Source organism: Oreochromis niloticus, linkage group LG15, assembly GCF_001858045.2.
Source record: "Oreochromis niloticus isolate F11D_XX linkage group LG15, O_niloticus_UMD_NMBU, whole genome shotgun sequence".
Classification (NCBI taxonomy): Eukaryota; Metazoa; Chordata; class Actinopteri; order Cichliformes; family Cichlidae; genus Oreochromis; species Oreochromis niloticus.
In genome coordinates this window covers 36265215-36292503 of record NC_031980.2, presented here as the reverse complement: position 1 = coordinate 36292503, position 27289 = coordinate 36265215, and the positions used below count along the sequence as shown (strand labels likewise).

Sequence of the window (27289 nt, the reverse complement as noted above, 5' to 3'; positions counted from 1 at the left end):
TCAAATAGCAGCAGACTTTAAAAACTAACAGTGCTGGGACTGTAATTGCAAATTGATTCATGAATTCTGCACATATAAGGTAATTACTTCCAGGGTATAAATATAGTCAAAACTACAGCTCTGTTAAGTCATTTATAAAATGAGAGATGGGGGCCTTGACATGTAAAGTACGCCTTGGCACGTGTTGAAATGATCATAACAATCATTCTTTTACTAAGATTTTGTGGGCAACTTTGGGGACTGTTGGGGGATTTCTTTCCAACCAAGTGGCTTATTTAAGAGACTTTGTGAATAGATAGCATGCTTGTAAAAAAAAAAAAAAAGGTACAAATATGCAGCACACACATAAAAATACAGTAATAAAAAAATCAATCTTTTGTGAATTATACGAAGATTTAGTTAGGGCTTGGCAATATGGAAAAACGTCTTATCACAACATTTTTAATGTCAGTCATTATGAATGTATATGACAATATATGTCCAGTCACTATGTCTGACAAGCTTAAAGTTCATATATATTCATGACAACAATGTTCAACTACATTTTAAATAAACAACACGAGTACATCTAATAAACTGAAACTGAAATGATTCAAGTTTTACAGAAGAACACAAACAAAAACTGAAAACTAAAATTCTATGATCAGCTCCAAAAACATAAAAAAGCCATTAGCGCAAAATAAAATCTCAAAAACTACATCTAGACTATAATTGCTTTTTCTCCACTGGTACCAAAAGGAACATGAAGTGCAGTAGCCTCAATGCAGTGGGCAGTGAGCCTCAGATGGATCAGATGTGCGTGGTGGCAAATACAGCTGTTCAGTTTAATTCAGTCTTATTTATGTAGCCCCAAATCACAACAACAGTCAGCTCAAGGCACTTCATTGTAAGGAACCAGGCTCAGGGAGAGCTGTCTGAGGGAGTTTTTTATGGCCACAGAGTTGGTAACAACGGTAAATGGCTTAAATCCCACATTTTTCACTGTGGCATCATGTCTTGTCATGGTGTTACCTGTTACCGTTTGCAATGCGTGCTGCTTTGCTTCTTTGTCGAAGTCTAAGGAGCTCGGAAAGAAATACATTTGGACTTGAGCCAATCACGTGAGCCAAGGTGTGAAAACGGGTGTGGGTCACAATCAGCCATGTGACTCATGTGAGTGGGGGTTAAGGCGTCTGGGAAGGGATCTGGATTATAGATGGCATACATCTGGCATCTGTAATCAGGTCATTTGATCTTGGTAAATTAGCATTAAAGTTACTGTAATGATGCAGCACACCATACCTTGCCCTTACATTTGCTATGCTTCTCACTGCAGTGATCATCACACCAACTATTATTTGCAGTCTGTGCGTGCATGCTGTGTTACATAATACTATAGAAACATTAAAAAACTGAATGCAAGAATTATTGCTGAGACAGTTGCAGCAGGTTGGCTGCTTGTAAACAAGAGTTATTTTGGGTAGCAGAGGAAATTAATGACCAATTTGGAGCTGCAGTGTGATTCCACAGACGCTGCAGGATCATTATAAAAGAGTTTGCATTATAATGCTAATTAGTTTATTTATCCATTTGGGCTTTACTAACATGTACAATGACTTCTCAGTGAGAAAGTCGCATGTCGCTAAAGTTTATTGTTATATTGTACGCTGTTGTTAGCGTTCTTTAGCGATCCATGTTGGTTATGTTCGTAACTACTGTTCAAACTGAAGCTTCCGAGGAGGAGAAAAGGGAGTTCTGACAGAGGGTGAAACTGTCTGTTGAGCAATGTATAAAAAGTATAAATAACAAGTACATTTTTGATCAATAAAGCAGAGAAACATATTCTAGTATATCCTGTTAAATAAAGTTATTTGACTGTAAAGAGCCAGATGGTAAAAAGCTCTCCCTCATAAAAAAAAAAACAAAAAAAAAAAACTTGAAATGTTTTGGAGACCAGGGACAATTTTAAAAGTTTTTTTACTGCATAGTTGTTTATTTTGATCCTATAACTCATGTATAACTTAGATAATGTTGTATTTTGTTTTCTTTTATTTCTTTTATTTATTTATTTAGAAAGAGGGGCAATACATATTAATGAACATTTTAACAAATGTAAATATGCCAGATTATAGCTTTGGGCTAATTTCCATCTGCAGACCCTCTGGCAGGTTGGTGTTAAACACAAGTTAGTAAAAACATACAGAGACACTATTTACAGGTCATGTGACAGGACAAAAACAGTGATCACATTATAGTAGAACAAACAACGACAAGAAGAGTGGACAACAGTGAGGTTTTCCACTTCACTGTGTTTTGTAGAATTTGTGTGTAAACTAATTTATTTAATAAAAGTCACAAATAACAGGAATAGGAATACATTTCCATCAAACAATGCAAACAATGCAACATAGTCATTTCACCATGATTATATTTACTGCCATGTTTAGGACTATACTGGGACAGGAACAACCCTGGATGGATACCAATAATTTACTTATTACAGGGTGTTAAATACATCACATCATAAGCATACTGGTTAGCTAGTGACCATCCTGAACTCGTTTATAAGTAGATAGAGCTGGTGGGAAAAAAAGAAAAAACTTAATGTGCTGTAACTGTGAAAGCACATGTTTTACAAATCACACTAATAGTTCATCTGTTATATTTGATTGTTACAGACGCAGGACACATTTCTTGCTATTTTAATGTTTAATGACAAACATTTCTACATGTCAGGCATAGTTTTCTGGCCTTCCTCTCCTCAACACTCAGCCATTTTGGAGTAGTGGGCGGAGATTTTTTTTGCACTGTAGATGGTTCTGCTGCAGCAGTCAGTGAAGTTTGACAGAATGATAAATTGCTCTGACTGACTGTCAGGTTCCTATTCCCACTCCGACTGTTTTGTGTTTGCATTTTTCCCCTCTGTCCCCTTCCTGCCAACCGGCAAAGTGCAAGCTAATAATAAACTTTGTGAATCCAGTGAAGTGTGGCCATAAACAGTTTATTGAGATGATAATTTGGCTCAGAATCGGTTCATATAAAGTCAGTGCATGTTCTTCATTAGAGAGAGCTGAAGCAGGCACTTGAAAAACACTGATCATTATTGTTGACATGCTATGAGGAGAACAAATATGTGCAGACTTTAATGTTTTTAAAGACTCATTGTTTTTGTGTAATAGCTTAATTAGCCATGAAAAAATTGTGCTTAACAGTGAAGTCCTTAGGAGGTTGTGAGGACTGCTGCATGATAAGGGTGCTTATAACTAAAAAGCATGCCCTCTATCCTTTGGTGAAAGCTAGATGTTTCATGCTTGCTGTGCTCTTATCAAGCACTGTTGATGTGCCCTTGAGCAAGGATTTCTCCCCAACTAATTCAGGGCAGCAGTTCAGGAAAAACAGAAACATAGTGGCAAGCTGCTTATTTTAGTGTGTATCAGTCTGATCAGCTTCCGGCTTTGTACCCTGGGCTTTAAGTGTCATTACAACACTGTTTTGCATCAACTTGTGTGTTTAAATCAAGTGAAAGATTTGTCTTGTCATTGCAGTATTTCCGGTAGCAACTCTGTCTTTGCTAATTTAGCTCTTGAGTTACCCACTTTATTGCTAATCTCATGATAGATTGGGGCAGCATGTCTGCTTGTCAGGGTATTACCTATTTATGGAATCCGGTGCTGTGTTTCCTCACCATTCTTTCATAGGTCACAGAAAGTGGGGTGAAAAAGCCTTTAATATAGTCTGTTTCAATCTGGTTTGGTTGTGTGGATGGCTGGATGGCTGGGAAAATTGCTTTGATAAGTCTTTTCCATTGAGATTTGAATCCATGGGATAGAAGTGTGACCTTTGAAAAGGCTGACTAGAATACTAGAACGCATATTTGATTGTTCCTCATGATAGGACTCAGTTGGGACTGTTTTTCTCTCTCTTCCCCTGCTACTACTGTACATTTATCAATTCTATATGGTCTGCCTTTTCATTTGGTGTAAATGCATGATCTCTCCATGACACACTGTAAATAAGCAGGTAGCAGCATCCTCCATCCTCCGATAGGGCCACATGAGAAATTGGGACTGTTGTGGAGGCTCACCAATAGCAGAATTTAATTTTGCTCAATATTACTTTTATCTCTGTGCTGCAACTGAGTAGATGTTACAGTTGAAGGAATAGTAATAGTACCAATATTTTATCATCATTAATCAACATTGCCAAAAACAACTGTGAACAAAATGTGGATGATTTTGCAAAATTTTAGATTTTTAACTTCATACAGAGCGGTTTTTGCTGTTTTGCTTGTAGTTTAAGAGTTTAAGAGAACAAGTAATCTGTTTTAGGCTTAAGTAAGTGTAAAACAGTCAGGTTCATTGTCTGGGGCATAAATGTGAGGAACGGCAAACTCAAGTTTTACAAATTCCTCATTTTTCTTCCCACAAAACTCTTGAATTTCTGCTCTCAGGTCCCCAGCTCATTTTAGCCCTTTAGCTAAGCCATCTGTCAGCTACGTTGTAGCCTATGTCACCATGTTCGGTCTCATGCTCCTTCAAAAGAGCAACAAACTGACTGCTGTCCCCTTGCCACTGTTTACTGTTTTAGTAACAACATCAACAACATGTTACATTTTTATTATTGATTTTGACAGCAAGGTCTGGTGGGGAAATACCAATACCAATGTCCATTCTGGGTTCATTTTCACATGTATTTCCTAGTTTTCCATTGACCTCGTATGGGCCGCTCAGAGACAACCAAAAGGCCGGTTGTGGCCAATGGGCTTTACTCGGCCCAGGTCCGCTCTGCAGCCACAGCTTACTATGTTGTGAGTACTGCAGTCTGTTAAAACTAGATCTAACTGGACTTTTTGGTAATAGCATGAGCTGTAGTGTTTTTCTAGCATGTAATAGTGTGATGAATTGTTCAAACTTGACTTTATATCACTGCTGCGTACCTCGAGTTGTGCCTGTCATGTCACGCTGAAATTTGGCAGCTCTTTAAGGAAGGCTTAGCAGGTGTTTGTCGGTCTGCTCACCTGGGATCTCTCATTCAGCACCGGGTTTCTTTTGTCATAGTTTGCATTGAACTGATCTGCAGTTCAAGGGCTGACATTTGGGCATGCTTTAAACACGATGGGAGGTGAAAGATAAAGAGCTAGGCACTGCATTTCAAATTTCACGTATCAGCAGCAGGAGCCGTGTCTAACACTTCCCCATTCAGCTGTTGAACTGATTGTTGCTAACTAAAGAGGTGCTCAATGGGCGCATGGTTTATTGTAGTGGCCCTAACACGATGACTAGTAGATTGTTTGCCATGGTTCATATGCTACTGTTACATACTACTACTTTATTTAATGGTACATGTAGTTGAAAGCCACATATAAGCAGTGCCTTTTAATATACTAAGACTGACAATTTTCTTTACTGATTAGTGTAATATTTTCTTCTCAGGTAATAGATTAGCAAAAACATGTCGAGTTTACAGATGGAAAAGTCTGAGAAATCCAGAAAAAAACTGCCAATATATTATGGAGGACGATAAACAAAACTGAATTGAATTGAGGTTGGAACAGAGAATGTTGGTTTTCTATCTTAGATGAGTCGAGATGATTATTACGTTATATATTTCTCCTTTTTTCAGTCAGTTAACTGACTAATTGAAGCTCAAAAGAATTTATCACATTCTTGGCCAAAAAAAACCTCTGAAAATGAGCCTTGTACTGTATGTACACTGCAGTATATTGCACGCCCTAATTGACCCTTTCTGTTTCCAAACGCAGATGTCGTTGGTGAGATCATTTGTATTTAGTGATTCTTTCAAATTGGATTACTATGTCACTGTGATTGCCTTGTGTCTATTTATGAACAGACATCTACATTTGTTACTTTTGAATTTGCATTTTAGTCACATCTCATAAAAGCCATCCATTCTTAATAAATATGTAAAATATGAGTCCTTTTTTCTGTCCTTATATTAACAGACTCATTTCATTGTTAAGTGTCCGTGTGTGCCAAGCTCGACAGATTGATTCAGTCCCACGCTCTGCAGTGACAGAGACAGCTAATTAAACAATAAGCAGTTTAGCTGTGGTTTGGACTCCACACAACAGGACACTACGGCTTGTTCCGGTTTAATTGTAAAGTAAAAAGTGTTTGTTATTTTTAACCTAAATCCTCAGTGATAAAAGGATTCATCTGGCAGAACACACACAACTTACCAGGCTGTATTAAGTAAACAAATAAATCTCTTAATTGTGCTGTTCTGTGGTACATTTTATTAACTTCTGCAAATTGTTGGAGCCTAATCATCGTTTCCCATACGCAGACTTTACTTCCCGAGCAATCGTTTTTATACCTGGGTGGCCTATCCAAATATAATCTGTGTGGGAAACACTAGCAGTTTAGCGCTTTTCTTCCACTGTGCTCTTTCTTCTGCTGTGAAAGCTCTGCTAAGCAGACCGACACCAGCTACAGTTCAACAAGGGGGACTCGAGACAAAGAACTTAGCATAGGAAGAAAACTTACACGCACAGTGTACAAGCAATGCACATGAGCACGTGCATGTATATCTGTGTGTGAACACACTCATCCTGGCCACAAGCAGAATACAAATCTGCTAATTCACTAAATAAATAAAAGATTTTTCTCTGTAAAACTAATTATTTTGTTTTTCTCCCGAGACCACTCTGTTTGTCTTGTTGCTCATTTTCTGAATGATGTATGTTACTCTCAGCATTGTCTAACTATTGTGTAATCACACACTCCAATAACCAATAACCAGTCCAGCACCTGAAATTGTGTTTCACTGCCTACAGCGCATTTGGCTAAATATGTCAGCACAGAAAGTAACGGTGAGGTAATTCTACGGGTCACGGAGGTGGCACCACATCCAATCAGACATGACTTAAGGCTCCTTTGGCCCAGTTCCACTCTCTGGATTTCAACGGCCTCAGATTGACAGCCAGGGAGCAGGGTAGGGGTTACGTATCAAGGTAGACTAACAGCCTGTTTTTCAGACAAGCCCTGCACACGGTGTGATTCTACCCCTACTTCTGGCCCACACCTTGAGTCGGGGCCAGAAGGCAGCAGTGCACAATGTAGCAGCGTGGGTTGTTCTCCATTTTCACGAGTTTAAAGGATAAATTGATGTAGAAAATGCTGCTCTATGCTATAATGGATTCTTCAGCGATGCCTGCCCTATCTGTGTATTGCAGCCCTGAAGGAAGTGTACCCTCAGCTCCCCTACACAATGTGGGAAATTGCTTACCGCATCGGCACTTAGCCAGGATTGGCACTGAATACGGAATTAACCTTGGTGTGATTTCTTTAATTTGCTTGGAGTGACATCTCCCTCAGGTGAGAGAGGCCTCTGTCAGTTTCTCGAATATCTCTCACCATGCGCTCATGTGCAACTTATGTTGGGTCCCTTGATAGTTTTACATTACTTACACCAACGGCAGAGCTTGGATACATTGTTTTATTTCTGTGGTGTCTACTAGTTGAGCAGTGGACATAAAATGATCTTCAAAATATATATCAAGGATGGGATACCTGCTTAATGGCCTCTCTGACCTTTGAAAAGCCCCCTTCTTGGTTTAATCAATAGAAACACAATTTGCAGCCTAGTCAAGATGGTGCAAGAGGATCCTGCATGAAAATAATATATTGGAGTTCATTTACTAATACACTGCAGCATAATCTGATTTTTAAATCTGACATTTGTCCATTTGTTTCTGAAGGATCTGCATTAATATTTTGTTCAAATGTAAGTCCACATCTGCTGATTCTGAAGTTAACATGTGAATGATGTTGGGGGGAAATAAATGTCCGCTGCAAACATTGTGCTACAGTGGTCCGAATCTCGACTCACACCTAGTCCTACAGTTCTTAACTTCTCATTAATTCCTTAATCTTAAACAATGTGTTGTTTATTTTCATGTAATTTTATTTTGTTTATCTGCTCTTTTGCTTCTCTTACTACAAAATATTCCAGTCATTTCATGCAAATGATCACTTTTATTACAGATTCACAAGATAATGTGGCTTTGGTGTGAAAATTCATTTGGCAGCAGGAACAGAGAGTAAGCCTCATTCTTAATGTTCTGCAATATTGTTAATGTTCTTTTGTAAATAGTAGTAGAAGTATACAAGTCTTTATACTGTACCTGCTGGCAACTCAGGCTGTGTTTGGTGTGATGTGGTTGGTTCATTGTTTCCTAGGTTGGTGAAAGAACATTTTAAAAATCCGTAAAAATACATAACACTTCAGAATTATTGCTGTATATTAGAAAAAAAAATGGTCCTAATGGTAATTCATCATGTGACTACTTCCATAATACACTCTACTTTAGAAACATAATGTGAAAAAAACTGAAATAGTCACAGCTTAAACTGTTTTCTGGCACTTGTAAATTGGTTACTAATTATTCGAAATGTCATGATAGCAGAAAGGAAGGAGTTGGTACCAGGACCTGTACAATTACATGGTACTCAATACCTGTTTGATACCAAAACAAAATGATTGTCCCATGTACAGGAAAACAAGACAGGGACATCAAATGTTCCGATGCAGCAGAGATAGAAGTTACAGTGTTAGTTACATTACACTAGGTTAGCTAAATGTTTATTGTGTAAGGAACAAAGTTGATCTTACAGTGGTAATGCCAGCTGTCTCAAACAAAATGGTAACTTTCAAGCTTTCAAGATAGCATAACAATGATAATATTTTGGACTTTGTTGAATTGAACTAAAACTCAATAATCTTGAATTCTTTGAACAGCTTTGAGTGCTGCTTTTTTAGCAGCTTCACTGAAATGGAAGTATTTCTGTGATCTAGCACTGTTTGCATATTACCTTTTGCAAAGCAGTCATCCACCTTAACCTCAAAGTACTTCCATACATGAGTCTTTCTTATCGGCGAGTTGGGGCTGAGCTATAAGGAGACAGCTTCACTAGTTGCCATCTTCCATGTGTATCCTGCCTTCTTTACTTCCAGAGGAATTCCAGTCTCAGTATCTATGCTGACTGTGGTGCTCTATCTTCTTGTTTTGAATGTCCCTTTAAGATATTGCCAACTTTGTCTCCCAACTGCTCAAGCCAAGCCGTCCTTCTTTTATTCTCATTTCTAATTTCGTCCATCCTAGTCACCCCAAGTGAGTGAAATCTTAACATCGGTGGTACCAAAAAGGTTTACTGCAAATAAGCAAAATTAACTTGATGCTCTGCTTCAAATGGAGAACACGTCTACTGGTCAACTTCTGCTGCATGATAGTGTAGACCTAGAATTGAACTGAATTAAACTGATCAACATTATGGTATGGACTCTAGCAAACTGAGTCACTATTAGACAGTAAAAATATTGGACCATCTTCTATAAAGAATCTCTTAGCTTTCCACTCCCACTGCAGTGTTGTGTATGTGTGTTACAAACTGAATAGCTAAACATTTAGCTTTTGATTTCTTGGTTAACACTGATCTTGTTTTTAAATAGTATATTTAAAAAGCGACCGTTCACATCCAGTAGTAGGAACATGTCTTTGTGCAGCTCAGAAAATCCAACAAGAAAACAACAAAGTACACCAAAAGCAATGTTAGATGAATAGCAAAGACAGGGATGTGGGATATAAAAGTACAACTAAAGGCTGATAGTGTTTGCTATTTGTTAAGCATGGGAAAACTCATGTAACAGTGGTGATGACCATCCTTTTTCATTTGGTTTGACTGATTGTGTTTGCTAGCATTTGATAACTTCAGAGATGTCATTATGTCCATACTGAATCAGCACAAGGCTGCATGTTTCTACAGAATTATGAACACTCGCAAACTGGAATATTTAGCTCCGTCAGTTTAATTGGAAGCCTACATGCCACCTGTGTATATCACTAAAGGGTACTGTTGAGCGTGGGAGACATTATTACTCACACCTGTTTCTCATTATTGTGATCTGCTCATGTGAAATGGATAGGATTTGATCGCTTCTATAGGCTGAAGCGCGTGAAGATTTTTTTCCTTTCCAAAAGTTGACAAAGATGCTTGTATGCGGGAGGTCACGCCCACAATTCTCTTTTTTATTGCACGTCTATGCCCTCACTATTTCAAATAATTATGTATATTTTATCAGCATACCAATGCCATTTCACGGCAGGGTGTCAGATGTTTCACAGTCAGCCTCTCTGTGGTCAGATGTTCCAAACCTGCAAGGTGGAAAGTAAGACAGATGACATCTGGTGAAATCAATGTGGTCTGGTAGTATTTGATCTGGAAACTGAAATTACGTAGGTTGTTCCAGGATAACCTGGCATTTAACTGTCATAGAACCACTCAAGCAGAGCAATTCCCAACCACACTGGTGCAGGTTACTGGTGCAAGCACTGTTAATGGTAACCGCACGGCAAGCCAGAATGGCATTATGTGGGCGGATCACAATGCACTTCAATGTGCTGCCCATTTAAAACACAGTTTGGTTGTTGTGTGTGTGCAATATTTGTTTGGACTGTGTTGAACCTTGTTTGAGTTCTGCTCAGTTGTGACTGTTTAAGTTTTTTGTTTTCCCGATGATTCCGAATCCTGATACAATGGGTACCTGAGTCAAAACAACCAGCAGGTTGGTAAATACCAGAAACCAGTTAGTGTCATCATTTAGGATGGACACCAGCTTGCTGCCTACCAGCATTAATGCTTTTAAGTATAATTACACATTCTCTAAAACTGTGGACAGCCCACTAACAGGGGCTTCAGACCCTTCTCTGCTCCCTGTACATTTTCCTGCTGTTTTTCCTTATTCAGTCATGTCCCTGCCTGCTGAGATCAATTTTATTTGCTTTTATCTGTTTTGTGTATTTTTAATTGAATTGGTAGCATTTTTATTCTTTTCACTATTCGTATGCGAGTGTTGCTTTGTGCATTAGTCTGCAACTCTTTTACATTTTAACCTGCACAAAAGGTGCTATTCCAGAACTGATTAAATGAGGCTCCGGTAAATCAGTGCCGAGCCTGCCGGCCTGTAAGCCTATGTAGTCTTAAAGATGATGGTGGTATTGGGCTTGCAGGGCTATAGAGCTTACTGGGACTGAGCTATCATCACATTAATTGACTACATCTGTAATGCACTAGCTGTGACCAGTCACACTGCCTTCCATTTACCATAATTAAGCCACAGCAGTTTCCACTGCAGTTTCACCTGGATTCTATGATTAAATATAGACTGACATCATGTCTCATTCCTGTTGTGAATGATTCCAATTTGCTCTCATATCCCAAGTCTTCACTGCCTCTTTTATCTGCTCTGTGTACTCACAGTTCAGTGATATTGAACTCGCTGTGGGTTGTATTTATGCTGTGTCAATACAGAAATAAATGCGAGGTCGTCATTTTTCAAACCGGTTAACTGGAGGCATCGGAAAGTCAGACACTTTTTTTTCATATCATGTGACTAACCAAGCATAGATGACCCATTTTGCATCAGTTTGCTTACCAGGAAAGCTACACTTGTTAGTAGCATTGGAAAATCTGACATGAGACAGATTACAACAGCCTCATTTAATACTAGACAAATCATCCTCGGCGTTTACAAGATTTCTCCAAACAATTCAAGCAATCAGAGCCTTAATTTATCTCTCAAATGTAAATACTTTTGTCACTGACAAAGTGAAGTGTCCTTACATCATTGTTTACAGTCATGATTAGTCACGTTGTCAATACAACAGTTTGCTCTTCATGTATTTTCTGATGTTGACTGCAGGTAAGGGTTTACTGACAGTAATTGAAAAAGTTGTTGAAGAGCAAAAAGCTGCACTTTTTTCTGTTTGGCATATATCAGTTTCAACAAAGTTACACATTTCTGTTTGGGAGACTGATTGCAAGAGACTGTAAAAGACTCACATTTACACTTTTATATTGTTTTATACTGTAAATTGTTGACAGCGTACGTCACTGCAAAAAAGAAAGGAAAAAGGCTGTACTCTTACAATAGTGCATAGCAGAAAGAAGAAAAAAGCATCACAGCGAAACCTGCAGTAACTGGATGGGACAAAAGATTCTTTCAGCGCCGTTCTGCAAAGGAAAATAAATGTTGTGTGGATGGGAACCTGTGGGTAAAAAGATAGCATCATCTGGAGGTGTAGAAAGACTGCGCTCTAACCGGCTATACAGCACTGCAGGTACAGCTCTGACTCAAGAAAGCACTTTCCTATGTTTTCATTTTTAATTTTGAAATGTTGTGAATGCTTTTTTAATATTTACTTCAATGATCAAAAAGATTTATTTAAAAGAATATATATTTATAGAGAATGTGGTTGACAGATGTTGAAAACAGGTCCAACACTTTTGCAAAGAGGATCTTAAAGGCTGAGGTGTTATTCCACACCCTTAAAAACCAAGTAAAGCTAGCTTCACCGATTATTGATCAAATCAATCTGCAGCATTTTTATACTGCAGATTCATATGTAGATTTATGATTGTCTTTTGTCCTCTCTCCCTCCCTTCACACGCAACTGGTCACGGCAGATGGTTTCCTATCCCTCACCCTGGTTCTGCTAGAGCGGGGTAGGCAACTCCAGCCCTCAAGTGCCCGGTGTCCTGCAGATTTTAGCTATCGCCCTGGGTCATCACACCTGAATCAAATGATTAGTTCACAGGTGTCGAACTCCAGGCCTCGAGGGACGCTGTCCTGCAGGTTTTAGATGTGTCCTTGATCCATCAAATGGCTAAATTAGCTCCTCAACATGTCTTGAAGTTCTCCAGAAGCCTGGTAATGAACTAATCATGTGATTCAGGTGTGTTGACCCAGGGTGAGATCTAAAACCTGCAGGACACCGGCCCTCGAGGCCTGGAGTTCGACACCCCTGTGCTAGAGGTTTCTTCCTGTTAAAAGGGAGTTTTTCCCTACCACTGTTGCCAAGTGCTTCCTGATATTGGGTCATCTGATTTTTGGGGCTTTCTCTGCATTATTGTAGGATCTTTGCCTTACAATATGAAGCACCTCGGGGCTCACTGTTGTGATTTGGTTCTATATAAATAAAACGTAATTGAATTGAAAAATATGTAAGCTTCATGCTTAACATTTTTTCTTTTTTGTTCTAATGTCACCGTCCTCCTGTAGAGGCAGGGAAGTGAGTGATTGTGGAAAAACGCTCTTTCCTGTGGAAACTACAGCATTTCGTAATATGTAGCAACAGTACTTGGCCTTGTGGGTCACTGCTTTTGATTTCATTGCCTTATTAAAGACACTAGTGCATACCGTGGATTTATAAGCCCTGTGTGTCTTTAATGGCAAGTATAGTGAAATGCAATGAACGAAGCTGTGGAATAAGGGCAGTGTTGAGGTCAAGCATAGAGCGGAAGGGCGTGTGTGTGTGTGTCTCTGTAGTATGGAAGCTTGCATTTCTTTATACTGTATATGTTGTTAATTAAGTTTATTTATATAGGTCATTTCTAAAGTGCAGCTCTCAGAGTTCTTCACAATAGAAAACAAGCATCAGATAACTCTAATCATCAAGCCAAAATGCAACTGCTAATGGGCCGTAATGATCCACAAGAGCTGCGTTTGCAACAAGTAGACATTCATTTTAATGAATATACCTGGTTTTAGCGGTGTCATGTGGGTAATACTAACACACATGCAAGCAATTTTATGTGAAAGAAAACAAACATTCTGCCTTCTTTATGATCAATTAGATACCATAAAACAGCTGTAAACTCAGATAGCAGATAGCAACGATAATTAGGGTATATGGGGAAATTATTATGATTCAGCTGCCCCAAATTAATTGGTAGATTGCATCATTTTTAACTCTATATTACAATGACAGTTGGAAGGGTTTTCAGATCTGACAAAACTTATCCACTGTGCAGTCTGTCTCTGCCTTCTGAAACTCTTTCAAATTTAAATTAAAATGACTGCGCTATTACAGCTTTTCTCCGTGGCTTTGATGCATTTCTCAGATCAGAACGGAAAATGATCAAAACTGCTCGTTAAATGATCTAGTCACTTGTGCACATCATAAAAGCAGGTTCTCATTCTTTTGAACAAATTGCCAAATGCAAATGCTGAGAACGCTCAAAACATATACTAAGAAATATACACGATATGACCAGTAAAGCAATTGTCACGTTCTGGCTTTGCTTCAGTTCAATAAGTCCACTTAATAGATGGGAACATTAACAATACTATGTAGTTAAAAATGACTTCAATTTGTGTATTTAATCTCATTGTTCAAATACAACCTGTACAGGTATCATCAGGCCAAGGTGCCACACAGATATGTAAGCTATCTTAGACGATTAGCTTACTACTGAAAGCCACCCACTGGTTATATTCAATAGCTAATGCCTCTTCCCTTGTAAAATTTTTGACATTGTGACTTTGTAGCATACCGTGTCTCTCAATCTAATGGATTCCTATTTATTTTTGCTATGAGAGATATGCCTGAGTGAAATTAGAAAACGGCAGTGTGTTATTTAGAATAACAAAACGTCTGCAATCTTTACATGAGTAATTTAATAGCACGTGGAAATACTGTGCATTGCATCCTGGTACTGTAACCTTGTCTAGACAAAATCGCATTTTTATTACATCAGACGTGCTCTCCACCATTTGATTCCTATATTGACACACTCTGCTGCACAGCCTCTCGCACGTTAGCGGGATTAAGTCACAGACGAAACAGAAGCGGTGCACCCACTGAAGATTCTTCTTCACTTGTGTCCCAGCCGCTTACCATCCAGCGCCACAAAATTAGAGCCCTTTGTGTGATGTCTCCATCCATGTGCTCTCTTGGCACATTAACTGGTGTGGTTTTTCAGACACATTCAGTGCTTATTTATGGATTGTTTTCTCAAACGCTGGCCCTTTATTTATTTTTTATTTTTTTTGCAGTTGTTTGTGTTGCTACAATATCTTTGCCAAGACTCTTGGACTTCTTTGTTGCCACCACGACAGTGTGAGGAGAGACAAGAAAGCTTATTATCGACAGTGCCTTCGGTTTCAAGTTTTTTGACACTGTGGTTTGCAGATAAAAAGAAAAAAAATGCCCACCAGGGTTGGAGATTGTGGCATTACATATAAAATCCAGCTCATTGCAGGCAGCACAGAATGGCAGCTGTTCTGAAACATAAGTTGTCTTCATTCCGACTCCTCTCTTATAAGATCTCGCTAAATCGGGGTTAGATCTCTGTGGTTTTCTGTATGGTACACTGTGCTCAGTTTAACTTGATTGTGCGCTCTGTTTGAATCCCATGCCTTCTGAGTCTGGCCACACATCTTCTATCCCAAACCACCATTACCAGGCTGAAAGGTTCTGTATAAATAGATTTCACACTGAGCACCACTGGGTTGGAAATTAATTGTTGTCTGGGGAAAAATCTACCACAGTCTCTCTTATATGTACACAGAGCAGCCTGCTGAGATATTTTAGCCATTTGTTACACGCACACTCACAAGCTAAATGATCTAAACAGTCTTATAGGTGCGATTTTACTCGAAATAGAATTGCTGTCAATTGGAGCTTATTGGCTGTGATTATCAATAATTGGACAGATTTTTCCATTATGCTGTTTTAAGTGGCCTCTCTGTAAGGAGCTAACATGTTAAATAGAGCTTCAGATTATGCTATTTTCAGTGTCGATTAGCCGAGTCATCATTTTCATATGTCATCTTCCAGTGAAATTTTGGTTATATATAAACGATGTATTCATACATGAAGAAGCACAAACATAAGCACACATACTGAGAAACAGGTTCCAGATGAGTGCTAAATAAATGGCAGCAATGATTAATTGGTTATTAAAATAGTTGTTCATTAATTTTGTTTCCATCAGTGACTCAACTATTCATTCTAGCGACAGCGTTAAATAAAACAACAAGTGGCTTACCCATAATGTTGGCTGAGATAAACTTCATTTACATTCATTTGCTTTGGCTAAAAGTGTGTCATAGCCTTGAACACTTTCCAGCATTTGCTGCTTTGCCTTTCTGTCTTTCAGCTTACATCTTTCAGATATAAAATGATTAAGAATTCCTAGATTCACGCCACTAATGTATTTATTCCTGATGGCTGTATCCGAATTGTTCTGGAAACCATATTATTCTGTGTCGCTCTACTTTTCTCGGCGTTATTATTAATGCAGTTTCTAGCAGCAGAAATTAGCCAAGTGAGTCTATCTCTGTTAGTGTATTTTAATTTGAGTGTTGAGTGGACATCTTTGTGTGGATTTGCATGTTTAAAGTGGGCTATGCCACTGTTATTATGTCAGTAAAGCACTGACATGTGCATTGAGCCATCAAATCTGTCTGTCTTCAGGGACAGCTCTAACTGCATTGCGTGGGGTTGAGCAAACGATGAGCGGATGACTGGGAATACACCATTATTACCTACCGCTGTATCAATATAAATAGATCAATGCTCTGCTGGTCCACTGCTATTTTAGGATGCAAGGAAGGTAATCAGGAGTTCAATACAATATCTAATTGTATTGCATCTTCTACTCAGACTTAAACTTACAAATAATTTGCTACAAATGAGGGCTTTCCACCCACTAACCACAGGCAGCACAAAATGCCTTACGTATGCGCGTACGTGTTTGTATTCTGTGTAGACATGGTGGTAAGTAGTTTGCCTCTATTTTTCTATTTCCAGCCAGGAAGTATGACAGTGGCGAAAATCTTAACATCACTGGGATCACAAAGGACCAGGCTGGAGACTACGAATGCAGCGCTTTAAATGACATTGCCTCTCCCGACACCAAAAGAGTAAAAGTCACAGTCAACTGTAAGTACATCTCTTTCTTCTTCCTTGGGTTCCCATTTTTTTTGTGCACCGGCCTCGCAGATCCACGAAAGCTTGAAACGATGCCAGCGTCATGTCCCTGACGGTGCACTTCAAGAAAGTATACTATCCAGAAGTTTGAGAAAGTAGAGAGCTAAAGAAGTTTCTTAATATTTAATGCGAGAATTCCCTTTTTGTCGGTGCATGTAGATGATTAATTCACACTAAGGAAAGGTCTGACTGTTCTAAGCACTATTCCATTATGCAGGTAATGAGTCTTTCAAAAGTGTGAGGAGACAGTAATGAGGAGCCAGGGCATTAATGAATGATACTGGGCTTTAGCTGTCGTGGTCACATAGAAACCACCACTTGTAAGTAGAAGCAGAATTGGGTGCTTGACAATTATTGCCATTCCCTTTTCTTTCAGAAGTGCTCCTTTGCTTCACTGTTATTCATTGAAGTTTCTGTATAGATGCCCTCTGCTAAATCTCACTTTTGGAAAAGCTTATCAAGCACTCATCGACAGCGATGTGGGGAGGGAGGGAGGGATGGGGAGGGAAGGGGAAGTGAAAGAAAAAAGGCTCGTCTTGGCCCAGTTAGTGAGTCGCATCCAGGAAGCTAATCATGCAAGTTTTCTAATTCGGGTTTCAAGAAATTGATACGTACTTTTTTATATTCATTTTCAAAACGATTTTTAATCTGTTTCTGCATATCATCTGTATCCACCTCCGTGTATTAAGACAGTGTTCGTGCCCGCTTTGGTACAAAACCAAGAATTGTGGCCATTATTTCTGGGTAATGCCTGGCTCTAATGAGCTGGGTCTGAGTGAAGTTTCAGAGGCCAGTTATTTATAGCTCTACTGAGACGTGGGTTCAAGGATGAAAAGTGCTTTGACAACTGGCTGTGTCTTTATGTTACAGAACAAAGGAGATGTTCTCTGTGATTGATAAGGCATGTCATAGTCAGACGCTGAATTTTAAACCGAGACGGCGGGGTTATGTGGGCTTAGCATTCGAACTGAGTGAATTGATTAGGAAGACTTTTCTTTGCTGTCAGACAAAGTCTTCACAGTTTGAGCCCCCGAGCCATAGTTGGGGTGGGAGCGTGTTGTATTTGGTCAAGTGTTCAGGCCTGCTGGACAGTTATCTGAGGCTGCTTCTGTCATTGATTCACTCGTTGCTATTGATCTGTACCGCAGACGACAATGGTCCAGATATCTCTCTGTGACTCCTTTGATCTTATTGTATAAATTGGTTTCTGAAAACTATTTATAAATTTCCCTTTGATCTGATATATTTTACATAATCCTTCAGTACAGCAGATATTTAGTTGCTCCGCTTCACAAATAGAAAGTGTCTCTATTACAAAAGAGTTAAAAGTATGGACCAAAAACTCTCGCACATTACATCAGCCTTCAGGGTAATGAATAATTACTTTTTGTAACGCTGCCAGCCTAACTGCAACACCTTTATGGAATATGCTATAAAAATGAAAAATGTAAAGGAGACAGTTTGTTGGACAGTGTTATCAAAAGCAGCAGGAGGATGTTGAGCGATTACTTTGAAATGAGATTTTTAGAGTCGATGTCAGTTGAAAGCCATTATCTCCAAAGTGTTTCTTTTCAGGAATGAAGTAACACAGCCTTCAGTGAGGTCGATGATAATTCATTTTTGAAATAATCCAATGGGTCTTAAAAGGGTTTTTTTGTGCGCTAGAGAAGTTGGAAAAATATCACCATTTATAAAGTGGCGCGCAGTCCTTAAATTTAGGTGAAGTATCATTAAAGATCCAGATGCTATAAAGTCATTGCCGAATGACCAATTAAGAAGAGGCTCCACAGTCACCCCTTTCTTTTAATATAAAATACTCAAAAAACTTTCATGTAATTTAGGAAAGGAGGCATACCGTGCATGAGCTGTCTTCAGAAAAATGAGCATGTGGTTTGTTTTTCCACTTTACATGTGCAATACAATTTAGTGATCAAAGTGGATCTGCGGACAGAGAAAACCTTTGTGCATTTCCAGTATTTTTTGACCAAACACCAACAAAATATTTGAGAAATGCTTTTAACTTTTCACACATTCTGACTTGTAATGCTGGCATCGTCACACCTCACTGGCGGTGCATCTTACCCCCCAAAAAACCTAAAATATTTATGATTTTTTTGCAAGTTTCACATTCTGCAAACCCATCAAGTGGGCCAGTTCAGAGATTCTGCTGGGCCCGTTATGGCTCTCGGGCCATTGGTTTTGCACCACTGATTTAGTGAGACAGTTTGATGGGCATCCGCTGTACACGTGAAATATCTGATAGAGCTCTTGTGTGACACGTATACACATTTTCATTCATAATTTGTGTGCAGTAAGACCAGTAGGTGTCTGATAAGTGTTTGAGTACGTGCTGTACATCTTTGGGGCTACCCTTTTAGTTATAAATAATGGACTTCATAATTATTTACATGGTGTTTGAGCTACTGCAAACACTGTCAGATTTTTCTAGCCTCACAAGCATTTCACACGCGAAAGGTCCTGTGTTTTATTGCGGCTGTTTAGCATTCGGGGTGCTGAATAGGTAACAGAGAAGAAGCAAAAAAAGCAGCTGACGTTAAAGAAGCAGGACTTTGTTTGTCGGCTTCTTCAAATGGGACCGAAAAGTTCCTCAATATTTTGTGCTCTGTAGCTTCAAATAGTCAGCGTCTGTTTTCAGAGCATTTTGTCAGTATGCTTTTCATGCTTGTATTTTTCATCAAAGTTGCCTCTTCCCTTTTCTCTCTACATGGTGACTGGTGACACATGTGCTCATCTCTAAAGATAAGGAAGCAGAATGAATGAATTAAAGTTGTCCATTGGAGCGACTGATTTGGCCACAGCAGGCAGAGCTTTAGCCAGCTGGTGGCCACTCTTCACTGCCTCCTCTCCTCACTGGCGCACTTCTCCTCCTGTGAAGTAAAAAGAGAAGCATTTGGATTGTGTCCCAATCTACTGTATCATTCATGCTCTGCTGTCACACATCAGGCTGTATTCACCAGGCACCCAGGAGTGTGGGGTATTGATGAGGGGCTGAGCGTATTAAAATCTGTATTAAGATAAAGACATTAGCTGACATGGAAACTCAAACAAGAGAGGATAATTACGCAGCAAGAAGCAAGAAATTAACTTTATTAAAAATATTACACTGTATGGACACGTGCTCATACAGCTGTTTGACTCGTCTCACAAAAGAAGCCTGTTATTTTGTACAGGCCCTCCTGGGAGACGGTGCAGGTGTCAGTTTAACTCTGTAACTTAAACAGTACACAGCCCTTATTTCTAAGGGTCCTTGTTTCTGACCTTTCTTTGAACGATTCTTCCAAAGATTTCAGAGATTCAAATATTCTTTCTGTTTGTTTATTAAGTCACTCAACACTGATCTATGAATCATCCAAGCATAAAAAACACACCTAACTCTGAGGAGTGTTTCTAAGAAGCTGTTCTTAAGGGAAAGGAAACAGGGCGAGAAGCTGAGGTTTGCCAAATTACACAAAAACTAGAATGAAAATCAATGACAACAGGTCTGATGGAGCCATGAATACTAATATTTGGTTCAAACAGTCAGAAGTGGGTGTCTGCAGCCATCTGCAAAACACAGTGGGGGCTCTGTTTGGTTTGGAGCTGCACTTCAGCCAGTGGTGTTGGGGATCATGTCAAAACTAAAAGAATTATGAATGCAGAAACGTACAGACAGACTTGGATCCGCCCTGCGATGCCATCTGGAAACCATCTCATTGGCAACAGCTTTAATTTCAGAATGACAATGATCCCAAACACACTGCCAAAGCCGCCACAGCATACCTTTTACAATACTGGCAGTAGAAAAAAGAAAAATGCACAATGGAACATTACAAATCATGGATTGGCCTCCCCTGAACTCTGGATTTTTGATCATCTTGACAAAGAACAAAGCGAACGGCAGCCAGCATCCAAATCAGAGCTTTGAATGTCCTTCAAAAAGCTGAACTATTTGTGAAGACTACTTAAAGAAATGACGAGAAAGCTTCTTAGCACAACACAAAGAAATGAGAGGTGGAGTAACAGAAAGGGCGCAGCGGTACCGTTCGATATTGTTAACGGTGTAAGTGGCTATCGTGGCGTGCATTGACCCCATTATGGTATCACCACTGATCCTCTTTTTTTCTTGCTAACAGCAGTTAAATGAAATGAATTCATATTCATCAAATAGTGAAGTCTACAATATTTTTTTCCTTCATCATTCTAATAAGACAGCATAAGATTGAGTGACACTGACATTTCAAGGTTTAACAGTCTAATTAAATACATGTCCAGACAATTTTGTTCAAAACAATGCCTTTCTTCAAAGCTGTGGGTATAGCTGACCTCTGGGCTAATTGCAGATTAGGGCCACTAATTAAAATAAGCAAACCAAGGTAATGAAAATAAAATTAAGCTCGAACATATTTGCAGTTTTAATAACGCCGGGCCACTAAGCCTGCCATTTGGTTTCTATGATAGGAGGAGTTAGAGGCAGACGTTCGCAGGCATTGTCTCTGCCCGAGTGTTAAGTCCAGTACATGTAACCCCAGCATGGATTTCTCTAAGGCTCAAATGTCCTACCTTCACCTGGCAGCATTAATTAAATTATGGCCTGAGAGGGCTTCTTGCCTTTATGCTCCTGGCGATAAATGAACGGCGACTGAATACTTTTATCATCTAAACCTGAACGATGGCAGTCATCCATAAGGTCGCACTAGAATCAGATTGGCTTAAAAAACCCTACTTGGCGAAAGGATATTTCAGCTGTGATTCTACCTGATGAAATTTGATCTCTGACCTACTTTTTAAAATTTACATATTCATCTTCACTGCAGGTGGGTGCCGTTACTGGCTGAAATTCTCACTGCACAGTGTGACTCAAAAGCATAAATATCACATCTAGGTGGTTGAGTCGGAGGGATGAATGAAAAGGAAACCACCGTGGAACACCTCCGCCTGAGATAAAAAGCTGGTGTTTGATTAATTAATGAAGCCACCTTGTAGCAGAATGAAGGCATCCATCACTAACGCTACAGATAAAACAATAACAGGAACCTGTTTCTTTTTTAAGACGAACAATCAAAGGTGTTTGACCTCGCTTTCTAGTTTAGGGAGCTCTTTTCCTCCAGAGAGAGGTGTCTGCTCCTCTTATTGAACGAGTGAGACTACAGAGTTTGAACATCATCATGTTGCAAGATGAGATTTGACAGTTTGCACAAACTTTAGTCACACACGGAAGAAACGGAGACAGCCAACTGTCTTGTCGTGCTACGTTTTATTTGCCCGTCACTGTTTCAGTTGCTTCATCTGAAGCTGTTTGAAATATCTAGAGGGAATTTGATAGCGTGTGGCACAAATGTTTACATAAAGATTTTAACCCAAAAAATTTGGACAAAATGTCACAGAAAATGTCAACTTTGCAGATATCGGGATGTTTTGCAGAAGTATAATTTGGCTATTATGTAACATAAGAAGCACGAGGAGTCAGTTATTCATTTATTTTACGTTTATTTTCTTAAGATGAACTCATGAAAATGAAATCAGCAGGGTTCTTTTAGGACTCTTTTATAGCCTCTTACATTGGGCTACATTTCTGCTAATTTTACCTTCATTAATTAAGTAATGCGTTTAAATCATGCATTTATTCACCTGACCTACATCTCTTAGAAGCTAAATATAAAGTCACTCCATTCATTATATCTCCACCATGAATGTAAATAAAAGTATGGAGAAGTACTCGACTGCTGTGAGATCCTTCTGAATTTCTCCTGAAGCTTGGGAAAAATAGCTCAGCGATGCGATGACACATCTTTGTCCGCTAAGCTGACTATTTTCCAATTTACGTTAGTAACCATTGCATTGTTTTTCCTGCACTTTAGGCATTCATTATGCTGTTTCTTAAGGTGTATTTTGAGGCAGTTGAAAAAGTTAACTGTGTTCCTTTGCAGCGCAGACAAAACTCTTTGCAAATGATTTATAATCAGTTGACATAACTTGTGCTAAATCTGAAGTATTTCCAACAACAACGATGATCTGCTTTGTGGGACAAGCTTTTCACCCTCTGCTGTGCCAGACATTAGAAGTTTGATCTCTGTCTGTCTTTCAACGTAGCTTTAGTCATCGAGTCATCGAATCATACGAGTCCAAGAAAGTTGCACAGCACTGGGAACAGCTGTGATTGGCACATGCATGCATGTGGTCAGGTGCCACTTTATATGCTTTTACTTTGTGTTTTGTTGGTGGAGCGTGTGTTTTTATTATTGCCCAATCATGATCATTAAACTGTGTCATCACGCCCTAAATTAACATTATTGGTATTTACCAAAATTACTGTAATGTTTTTGCAACGATTAATCCACCAATATGTGCAAGCTCTTTAATCAAAATTATGGTTTTATAAACAGAATGTAATTATTGTTGTTGTTCATTATTTTCAAATTTACTGTTTTAAGGCACATTAGAATTTTTGATTAAGATGTAAAACTAGTTATTTGCTTGCATTCCTGAACAGACAGATTAGTTTTAATGGTTGAATGTTATGCTTGATTTATTAATGAGTTCTCAGAGAAGTCCAGTGTGCCGGGAATAAAAATGTTGATTACATTTCAGCGAATTCAGTGAGTTTTATATTTTAACAGGTTTTTTGACAGATTTCTAAAAAGTATTTGCGTTTTCTCTTTTTTATGATGGGTGCGCTGAAATTTGAAAACTTTTCTCCAGGATGCACTCAGCCTGTCTGTGTGCACGGCTTTGTCAAGTCAAAAGGCATCAGTTACTAAACATTTGAGCTGAATGTACGTATGAGTTTACATGTATGATCCTGTGTGGATCAGAGAAAATCAAAAATAAATTCAAACTCGTGCACCCAGTTTGGTTTTTTTAACCATTGAAGATGTGTGCTGTACATATAATTACCATTATATTCATGCCCACGGTGAGCATGTGCAAACTTCTGACCGCGTATAATTTTGTATGACAGCATCCCTCGATTCAGGCTAAAGGTTTAACCAGTACAGGTTTGTCTTCCTTTTTAATATCACTTTGGCTCCTTCGTGGCAAGCTTTCACTTGCTTTTCAGAGTGAAAGCGTACCCTGTATGCTTCGGAGTTTGCCAGCCATTTTTACGCCTCCTTCCTCCTCCAGTACCCTGCAGCTGTGAATTCTGCTCACATATTCGCCATGGCTGTGATTATAAAAAGAAGAGCACCTCGCTCTTTCCTGCTTACACTAATTGTCCAGCAAAACTGTGATCATTTTTAATCACCATACACATCAGAGCTGCTGTGAGCAATTTAACCAGCGGTATTGATAGCTTTCTGAAAAAACATAATAATCAGAATGCAGGAGCACACTGCGAATACTTCTAATTCTTTACATCACCTGGTCTTTTGTTTGCTCCTAACCTTCCTTTCCCTCTAATACCCCAGCCGTCCGGGCCTGTTTGGAATTCAGGCCCCGGCCTGGTAGATACACCCACAACATGCTCCTCTGCTGACAGAGTGGTTGTGGGGAGTCACGACCATCTCTGATAAATAAGAGACTAAAGTTGTTTACTTGTGTTCAGTAGACACATCTTCATGACCACCCAACATTACAATGTCAAGTAATGACACTGGAGTAAACAGCTATTAGTGGAGTGTGGGCATGTTTGTGCTGGCTTTATTTATTTATTTATTTATTTTGATAGTTATTGTATTTACAAAGAATCATTATACACTATAACAGCTGCATAGAGGCATGCAGAATTTATTACATTTTGCAAAATGCATGACCTACATACTGTGTGTCCATATCAGGCTCAGCGCAGCGGTGGATGGTGAGGTTGAATCAAAGGTGGAATAAATGTTCATCGCACAGTTCAATGAAAACTGGCGTTGGGAGTATTTTCAAATCAGACACGCAGTCTCCGTTGAGCGTTTGTCGACAGTTTGCCCTATCTGTTGAAATACTGTGGCTTACGATTCAAAAGAGAAGGCTTCCTAGAATTGGATTCTGATCCAATCCTAAGTAGAGTTAAAGCCAGTACCCTCAAGCTGTTTGGATGTAAATCCATCTCTCTACATCTCTCCAAAGCTCTCGTCTTGATTGCTATTTGGATTCCTTGCTGCATGAGGGGCATGAATAAATGAGCGGAAACTTGATCTTCTGCAGAATAAATGTTCTGGCTAGTACGCTTCCTTTTTTTTCCTTTACTTTTAAACATTGGCATCCCATTTTAGTGACAAAATAAGAAATAATGTTGAACGTAAGGCGAATAGCATCACAGGCTTACATGAAATCGTCTATAACATGGTTATTATGTTCACACAATCGGAGATGACTTACTGAACTCTCTCGTAACAATGGATTAATGATATTTCCGCGTGTCGACTGTACCATTGTCTTCATCGAAACAGCTCGCCAGCTCGTGTGTATTTAGGAAGATAGGTGAGGATTTGTGTACCTTGAGCCATTTAGTGTTAAACACAGACAATAGATTGAATCCCTGGTGTTGTCGACCCACACAGTCCTGCACACTAAGCTGGTTATTTATATGCCTCGCATTGTATAAAAAGAAGGAACACAATGTTCCCTAGCTGTTCTGAATAGAAATCTTAATGAATTAATAAATCTTGGCAGTAGAACCATTCCTGACTGAGGGGGAAAAAAGCAGGACAAAGAAGCCCACAGATGGCAGTGGGGAACAGTGTCTCTGTGTGTAAGCTGACAAGTCATGCACTGATGAGTCCATTTCTTAATTGCAATGAAAACTCATTTTCAAATCTGGCTGAAGAGGTAGGGTTATTAATTGATCTTTTAATTAAAAAGCCTGCGTTCTCCGGGTTCTCTTGGCAAACAATAGTATGTAGCTAAATAAATCATATTCATCCTTGAAGTACACCAATTAATCATCAATTGTCACACGAGGATTGTTTAAGGGACGCTACTCAGCGAAGCCTTGTACATTAAGGTGTTTTGCTTTGTGAGCAAACCCTGTCCATTAATGAAAAAGGTCACACTTGTTATGTATCTTTAAAGTGTGTGTATTTATTCAGTTTGCATAGACATTTGGAGACATCAGCTTTGTTTTGATAATGCAGATGTAATGGCTTTTGGTTCGTGATCGATCCGTAACTGCCCATTTGTCACCTGCCAGGACCTTATAGTCCTCATTTTTCTGCCATGCTTGTACTATTCCTGGACCCAACCGCTCACCCCCATCTGGTGGAGCCACCGTGACTTCAGGCATGATTTACAGCACCACCACAGCATTCCCTAGACATTAAATTACCTGGATTATTGGGGCTTCATGGTTTTTAGTGCACTACTTTGCATTACTCTCCAAAATCCGGATGGTGTATAGCACAATATATGATGATATAAGATATGCCAGCAAGGTAAAATTGGACTTATTGGATTGTGCTGGGTTTTATGGTTGTGATCTGTCTTAACAGATCGCAGTGCCAAGGTCCAAATTGGGAGAACTTGATAATATTGATATGCATATAAAATTATAGTATTTTGCATTACCTGCAATGCTATAAGAGAGATTTTTCTATATTAGAAATCATTGAATGACTTGTGGTTTAAAAAAAAGACAATTATTGGACCCAAATTGCTTTTTGAATTTGCCCATTTGCAGAAATACAACTGGCCTTCAAGAAAAGCCTTCTATTCATAGTTACCGCTCTTGGAGTTTTGCAGCCTGTAGTGCTCGTATTGTATGCTGGCCAGTAGGATGATGCATTTACATGCTTCAAGTTTTCAAATGAAGTGCAGCAAATAGAAAAATGCTTAAAAACATTTGTCTTTGCCTTTGCAAATAAGCAACATCAGTTCCAGCTCCACACTTTTACAGTTTTTCTGAATACACGGCATGTTGCATGACTGTATTGTTATTATACTGCGCTCTGTATTTAGAGCTGTGCTGTGGAACGGATGAACACCTGAAGTGCCAAACATTTTTAACAGCACATTTCTCAATCCGTTCATTGTCTTACTTTGATTTTTTTTATCCCGAGCATTTTAACCAACTACTGATGGAGAACAGTAAACCTAATTAACTATAAAAATAGGAAATCCTTTGAGTCTAATGAAGAAAGCACAGTGTTCATTTGACAAATAGCTGATCCAGCTGGTAATATATTAAAGGGAACATAGCAAAATAATCCAGAGAGGAAATGCACATGTAGAAAAACAATTTTCCAGCAGTTTTGTGGTTTGCAGTTCAGGGTCTATCCCTGGGTCCGAATGGATGTTTAAAGATATGCACATGAGCTTGAGTGGTCAGCGTACCATAAAAGCAGTGAGTGTGTGTTAAGTTTTTCACAGAAAGATTATTTGCTAAACACGTCTGCAATGCTCGATTCAATCAAATCCAGATAGTGGTAACAGTGTAGGCAATCATTTTATTAGAATCGTGGTTATTTCTCCGTTACTTTTCATAACACCGCTCTGTGCAGGGCGGCCATGAAAACACTCTCCATGCTGGAAAAACCCTCCTGTTCTAATAAGAATGAAATAAATAAAAAACGTCTCTCTGTGTGAGGTTTGAAG

The 27289-nt window shown here is 39.0% G+C and overlaps 1 protein-coding gene across 2 annotated transcripts in view; it reads left to right on the top strand.

Annotated features, from left to right (window-relative positions):
- negr1 (neuronal growth regulator 1) overlaps positions 1–27289 on the top strand; it is a 162771-nt gene that overhangs the window by 82388 nt on the left and 53094 nt on the right. For both annotated transcript variants that reach the window (XM_005459910.4, XM_003455370.5), the window contains exon 4: positions 16595–16726. In XM_005459910.4, the coding sequence (XP_005459967.1) occupies positions 16595–16726 (132 nt within the window). The remainder of the gene's footprint in view (positions 1–16594; positions 16727–27289) is intronic.